This window comes from Phoxinus phoxinus (genome assembly GCF_949152265.1).
Source record: "Phoxinus phoxinus genome assembly, chromosome: 22".
In the NCBI taxonomy this organism is placed as follows: Eukaryota; Metazoa; Chordata; class Actinopteri; order Cypriniformes; family Leuciscidae; genus Phoxinus; species Phoxinus phoxinus.
This window is the reverse complement of record NC_136897.1, coordinates 26,491,997-26,499,495: the sequence shown is the minus strand read 5'-3', so window position 1 is coordinate 26,499,495 and position 7,499 is coordinate 26,491,997. Positions and strand designations below refer to the sequence as shown.

General features: G+C 35.9%; 1 protein-coding gene across 1 annotated transcript; it reads left to right on the top strand.

Moving 5' to 3' along the window:
* Nucleotides 1-856: 856 nt before the first annotated feature.
* Nucleotides 857-6,642, top strand: LOC306990805 (uncharacterized protein). Its single transcript, XM_079598073.1, has 9 exons — nucleotides 857-1,988; nucleotides 2,357-2,478; nucleotides 2,777-2,841; nucleotides 2,927-3,129; nucleotides 3,348-3,513; nucleotides 4,794-4,952; nucleotides 5,046-5,107; nucleotides 5,230-5,332; nucleotides 5,485-6,642. Coding segments are annotated over exons 1-9 (1,971 nt in total). The 5' UTR covers nucleotides 857-898; the 3' UTR covers nucleotides 5,486-6,642.
* Nucleotides 6,643-7,499: the final 857 nt, after the last annotated feature.

Here is a 7,499-nt window from a genome sequence, read left to right as displayed (position 1 = left end):
AACAGAAAGTATTTCAGAATTGACTTCATCTACAACAGAAATATCTTCAGCTAGTGTAGAACAAACAACAAGCCAGCAGACACAAACCTCTCCAGATACTTCTAGCACAGAAACTGAATCTACGACCACAGCTTACTCAACATTTACTACAGCTATGTCCCCTATGAGCACAACCACATTAGAATCATCTTCAAGTGAAAGTGGCTCAACACTGGAAACTACAATATCCACAACAGGTACCTCTCCATCTTCACCATCTTCCACAACAGAAAGTATTTCAGAATTGACTTCATCTACAACAGAAATATCTTCAGCTAGTGTAGAACAAACAACAAGCCAGCAGACACAAACCTCTCCAGATACTTCTAGCACAGAAACTGAATCTACGACCACAGCTTACTCAACATTTACTACAGCTATGTCCCCTATGAGCACAACCACATTAGAATCATCTACAAGTGAAAGTGGCTCAACACTGGAAACTACATTATCCACAACGGGTACCTCTCCATCTTCACCATCTTCCACAACAGAAAGTATTTCAGAATTGACTTCATCTACAACAGAAATATCTTCAGCTAGTGTAGAACAAACAAGCAGCCAACAGTCAACTCAAACATCATTTACTACAGCTATGTCCCCTATGAGCACAACCACATTAGAATCATCTTCAAGTGAAAGTGGCTCAACACTGGATACTACAATATCCACAACAGGTACCTCTCCATCTTCACCATCTTCCACAACAGAAAGTATTTCAGAATTGACTTCATCTACAACCAAAAAATCTTCAGCTGGTGTAGAACAAACAACAAGCCAGCAGACACAAACCTCTCCAGATACTTCTAGCACAGAAACTGAATCAACGACCACAGCTTACTCAACATTTACAACAGCTATGTCCCCAATGAGCACAACCACATTACAACCATCTACACATGAAAGTGGCTCAACACTGAAAACTACAATATCCACAATAGGTACCTCTCCATCTTCACCATCTTCCACAACAGAAAGTATTTCAGAATTGACTTCATCTACAACAGAAATATCTTCAGCTAGTGTAGAACAAACAACAAGCCAGCAGACACAAACCTCTCCAGATACTTCTAGCACAGAAACTGAATCTACGACCACAGCTTACTCAACGTTTACTACAGCTATGTCCCCTATGAGCACAACCACATTAGAATCATCTACAAGTGAAAGTGGCTCAACACTGAAAACTACAATATCCACAACAGGTACCTCTCCATCTTCACCATCTTCCACAACAGAAAGTATTTCAGAATTGACTTCATCTACAACAGAAATATCTTCAGCTAGTGTAGAACAAACAACAAGCCAGCAGACACAAACCTCTCCAGATACGTCTAGCACAGAAACTGAATCTACGACCACAGCTTACTCAACATTTACAACAGCTATTTCCCCTATGAGCACAACCACATTAGAATCATCTACAAGTGGAAGTGGCTCAACACTGGAAACTACAATATCCACAACTGAAAATGGCCCAACAGTAACAAATATGATATCAAGTACATTTGGCTCTTCGTCTTCTTCTATCACAGAAAGTCTGAGTGCTTCAGCATTCACCCTATCAACTCCATCTTCAACCCCTGCAGAAAAAACAAGCCATCAGACACAAACCACTATTTCAACTTCAAGCATAGCAATAAATTCAACAGCTACGGCCCAAACGTTTAGCAGTTCTACCTCATCTCAGTCAAGGCCCACACCTTATACGTTGTCCACTACTCAATCGAGTACCCAGAAAACTTCAGCATCAGCATCAACATCAACAAAACCTCCTCTATCCACAACTTTTAGTTCAGTTTCAACAACTCAAAACTGTCAATGTGATGAGTGTAATGGATCTCCATGCGTCTTCAATGTAACATCTGGGAAATGTGAATGTAAATGCAATCAATTCACTTATGGAGAGTTTTGCAATTACGTAAACGAGTCTTCTGCGCCAGTTTTGTGTAAGTTTTCATCATACTTTTCATATATTATAATTATTACACTTGTTGTTGGTGTTCTTAATTTCCTTTCTTATTTTCCACATTCGTTGTAAATAATTATTTCACTGTACTGTGGGTATTGAATCAATAGAAAATCAGCCTTTAAGATACTTGTAGCCAATAAGTTGTTCATCTGACAGTAAAGTTAGTTCCTGCATAAATGTTTTAGAGCTAAAATGTCACACAACCCACATACATACTTGATGTCCTGAAAGTTCTTTCATTACAAAATATTTAGCACAATAGTTTCAATTTGCAGCTCACTTATGTCCCTCATGTTCAAGTATTTAAGTCTTTCTAATCTTTCTAAATGTATTATTTAATTGCAGCTGGAGGAATGCCAACAAGGAAGGCAAATATATCTCTTCGAATTATGATGGACTATCGTCCTGAGTATGGAAATTTAAGCTCTTCCCAATCCAAAAATCTAATTTCCATCTTAAACCGTGAGGTATATTTTCTAGTTCATTTTCCTGAAGTAATTTAAAGCTCACAAATTTTGTAAAAAATAAATTAATAATAATTGTTGATACAGTGGTGGGCCTAAAAGTATTCAGACTCTTAAGCCAAACTTAAATTTAAAAATTATTTGCATTTTATTTATTTATTTGACAGAACAGGTCTGAAATCACATTAGATAGATTCAGTTTCTTGCAATACTGCAATAAATCTTTAATAAATGTAGTTATTTGCACATTTGCAAAATATATATATATGCTGGAAAACATTTTTTTTTGTTTTTTTAACAGCTTTCAGTCCTTTGCAAAAGAGCAAATGCACAAAACTTCAAAGAAGTGCGCATTCTTAGGCTATTGTAAGTTAATTTATCTTGACTTTCCTACATTTACAAATATTTGCAAAGCAAAATCATATTAATATGTGTCATGTACTTTTTCAAGGAGCGGAAGTGTCATTGCTGAAAGTCTTGCAGAATATAACTATCCCAACAACGAGACAGAAATAATGTCTCTAAATAAAGACCTGGGACGCGAACTGGAAACAATTTTTAATGACTCAAATTCACTGAAAGATCTCAGTGCAGCTCTTGGTAATGTTTCCATCGAAGTTGGCCAAATTTCCATGGGGATTGTTCAAGTATCGAGTAAGTTACTTTTTTTAAATTATAAAAACAGATAAGATATCATCATTTAACTTTTTTTTTTTTTTTATTAAAAAAGGTAGACTTCCTGTAATGGACACATGGATTACTGTTCTACTATTATTTCTAATGTTTCTGTAATATTACTCCAGATGTCTTTTGTACTCATTTATTGAGATCTTTCATTTGCATATCACCTTTTTTTTATCTTTGCCGTGTAGATATTACAGATCTAGAACAATATGTGATCTGCCCTGAGAATTTTGCAGACCTAACAGGGGAGATTGAAAATGGAAAATGGGTATGTGTGGGACCATGCAAAAAAAATCCTGACTTCTGCAATCATCATGGTGAATGTCTAAATGCAATAAATGGATCACAGTGCAAGTAAGTGCTTCAATGCAAATTATAATAATTACAAACTGCACAGTCTTCAGTTAATCAAAGGATGTTTACCTAAAATTATTTAAAGGTACACAATGCAACTTTATTATTTGTTCCAATATTTAATCAAATAAGCGAGTGCATCATGAATCCATCTGTCAAACCATGTTTTTGTCTTATCCTGAATCACTATTGGCGCTTTTCCTCATTTTCCACTGCATGGTACAGCTCGGTAGGGCTCACTTTTGGGGGTTTTCCACTTTGTACAGTACCTAGTACCTGGTACTGTTTTAGTACCACCTCGGTAAAAAAAAAAATGTTATCCTCATATTTAAGCAATTAAAACTTTTTTTTTTTTATAATCACATATTTTAATTTGATGGGCAAAAATGAAGTGTCTCCAAAATGCAATGTCTTCAGGAATTTAGGGGGTGTTGACACAAACTTTTTATGCACTTTGGCTGTTCTTTTACACAATAACAACATTTTGGGGGCCTGAAAACACAAACTTTTGAAAACTAGTTTAAAATTGCGGGTAACTATAAAAATGTGAAATTGTGAAAATTGCGACGTCATGCGAATGTGTGTTATATGTTAGGCCTTAGGCCCGGTTTACACGAGAACGCTCACATTGCCACCTAGCTGCCTGGAGTGCACACTACATCGAAATTCACACACTTTTGCGTCACCATATGCACGCAGATCGCCCCCCCCCCCCCTTTTTTTTGTTTACGTTTTTTAAAACTTTTGTGTACAGACGACAATGTTCCCTGTTCACAGAGATCCGTGAAAACGACAAAAAACGTTGTATTATATATCCCAGGCCAGTAGTTGACATGGTCGGAATTAGAATTAGTTGACGATGTTAGAATTTGGCGTATCCATTGGTCGTAGTAGTGGTGCAGTAAATCTACACTGGAGAAGCGTTAATAAACTCAGTATCTTGAGCAGCAAAAACACAGTCCTGTAGTCTGCCATTGTCGTATTGGTGGTCAAGTACTCGTGCACGCCTATAGACTGAACACGTAATACGCAAGCACATGACGTCACGTTTTTTTCATAAATTAAAATTTTTGTAGTTTACACAGAGATGATAACATTATCATCACATTATCAAAAGTTAGCATTTTCAGGTTTCCAAAATGGCGTTGTGTTAATGAAGTTTTCCATTTTTTAGTTGAAAATAGTGCCATGTCAACGGCCCCCCAAGTACATCATTGTTGTGTAAACGCACCCTAAGAAATAATTTCTTAATGGCATCCTCTCCTACTCCAATTGTCCAGGTGTGACAGTTCTTACTTTGAGAAGTACAGTGGAACTCAATGTGAGCTTTACAGCAGAGGAGCTGGTTTCTACGCAGTTCTCTTCGGCAGTTTAGCAGCTTTTGCTCTACTTATCACCGTTTCAACTGTGATAGTTGTGGTGCTCTACAGGGCCAAGAGGTCTGTATAACTTTTTCTGTGACTTAAGCATTCAAAGATGATACCCGATATGAAATAATCAAAACAAATAACTCAATAATCTAATTTCCACAGAACGTCAAGGAAAAGGAGGTTATCACTTTTTGATGATGTCGTCTTTGATTTTACATCAAGAGGTATGATAGTCATATTGTTGCTGTACGCTTGCTTTAGTAGATATACTCCAGCAGAAGTACAGACTCTCAAACATTAGAAATGATGTGACGTATTATAATTGAAAATATGAACTATATTATAGCAGGATCCATAGACAGAGGCTATGGGCATCAAAACTTTGCAGCCACAGAAGACTCAGAATCAGGGTCTTATGGTGGACCGAACCATGATCACACATTTGCATGGTAGGATGAGAAATTATATATAATTTTATAAATATAAGAGAAAAGGAAGAAACATAGCAAAACCTAAAATTAGCATATGTCTTGCTGTATTTGTGGTTGTTATTATTTTATTGATTATTTAATAATCTGTTTTCTGTTCCTCTTTGCAACAGATAAAGACCAGAGCAACTGAAGTCTGATGGATGTCTGATGAAAAGAGATGACAGATATATATATTTATTTATTTATTTATTTTTTGCCACGCCGAATCAATCAATCACAAAACACGGCCAATCAGAACAATCCTCTCTGTTTGCGCACCGTATCGCTGTAAAAACTAAGCACACATACCTGTAAGTTTATGACTTCTGTGATGCTTCACTATATGGCATGCTTTTAATGGTTTGTCATGTAATATCCTCTTGTAAACTTTACTCAATCGCTCTCCTTGTTTGGTAATTAATATACATTAGGATCCTCACATTGGTCCAATGAGCTGTGATGTGGGCGTGGCTTCCTCCTCAACACACACACACACACACACACACACACACACACACATGTATAAATAAAGCATATTGCTCGTCGCTTGTTGGTGTTACGTTACTATATTTATGCATTTAGCAGACGCTTTTATCCAAAGAATATATTAAAACCTAGATTAGGAAACGAGAACTAAAGAGAAATGCAGAGAAGAAGAAGAAAAAAAAATCCTTGTATGAAGGTGATACTCTGGGAATAAAAAAAAACTATCAATAATAATCATCATAAATAAACATAATCCTAATCAGTGTTGGGTGTAATGCATTATTATCTAATTAATTACTGTAATTTAAATATTTCCCCTTGAAAAGGTAATTTAAGGGATTACTCTTCCTTTTTCTGTAATTTAATTACAGTTACTTCTGATGTAATTGCATTAAATGCTGTGTAGACTAGAACAATTCTAGGCATATATAAAACAATAGTGGATTCAACGTCTAGCGTTAAAATGTTGCCTACATTTTTATGAAACTCTTTAAATACTTTGGTAAACTCAAGAATTATTCATGCAATTTTATATTATTTATTTAAAAGAATTAAAAGAGCAGTTTCATATCGATCCTTGTATTTGTTCAACTGCTCAATGTTGATATGGGACATTGATTGATTGTTGTTTTTAATGATTGTTTTTGTTGTACATTTACATATGCCTTTTGATATGATAGCAGGGTATTGCTTATGTTTATATTGAGAAGCACATTAATAGATTGTTATATTTATAAAGAAAAGAACTGTGTTGAATACATGTTTGTAACCGAAATTCTTAAAATAAAGCATATACTGACATATATTTTCCCGTTTCTCGGTTTGTTGCGATGTCGTTCTATGGTCACCAGGGGGCGCTGCAGACTTACTTACACGGAAGCTAATCTTCACCTGTTGCTTCTCATCAAAGGCGTCTTTTTCTTGTAAATATTACTAGCCCATTCTCTTAAACCTAAACAAACCATTTCCCCCATTTTTCTAACAGTCCCTGGTGTACTGTCTTGTCATTTAATGGAGGCTCTTATCCAAAGTTACCTACACTTCATTCAGGGACAGTCCCCTTGGTAAGTTGTGTTGCTCCAGACCAGGACACAATGGTGGTATTTCATGGATTGTATTGTTTGAACCTAAAACCTTTCAGTTGCCAGCCCAGGCCTTTAACCACTTGGCCACTCCACCGCTGTATGGCTGCATGTAAATGGGCCACACCTGCACTGCAGAACACAAGAGACATGAACGAAAGTCTACGTGCATGCCATCATGTTCAGAGAAATATAAAATACCGAATAATGAAAATAATTCACAATTAGTCGATTTTCCTCAGCACTGACTATATAAGTTAATCATTCTTGCAAAACTTAACATTAACTTTGTGATGATTTCACTAATCAATAATTTCAATAGCACAACTTATATAAACTATAATCTCAAGAGTGTGAGCGTTGGGTCACTGGTTATATATTTGTAAGGTGTTAAATGGGTGTAACTGATCATCACTTTAATTATTTAGACCGCAGGAAGGAACTCATTCACACTTTTTTTTTTGTCCTAGAAATGAAATGCATGTTTATATGACCAATGCATTTGTAAATGTGCTTATAAATTCAAAAAATGTAAACCATTTTCTTTTAGGAACAGGTTAAGGGTGTGGGCTTGGGTT

Excerpts from the sequence above, each read along its gene's own strand:
- LOC306990805 (XM_079598073.1), top strand. The coding sequence starts at position 899 with ATGTCCCCAATGAGCACAACCACATTACAACCATCTACACATGAAAGT. Across the intron at positions 2,842-2,926 it reads GTGCGCATTCTTAGGCTATT|GAGCGGAAGTGTCATTGCTG; the intron begins GTAAGTTAATTT and ends TACTTTTTCAAG. Across the intron at positions 5,108-5,229 it reads CTTTGATTTTACATCAAGAG|CAGGATCCATAGACAGAGGC; the intron begins GTATGATAGTCA and ends ACTATATTATAG.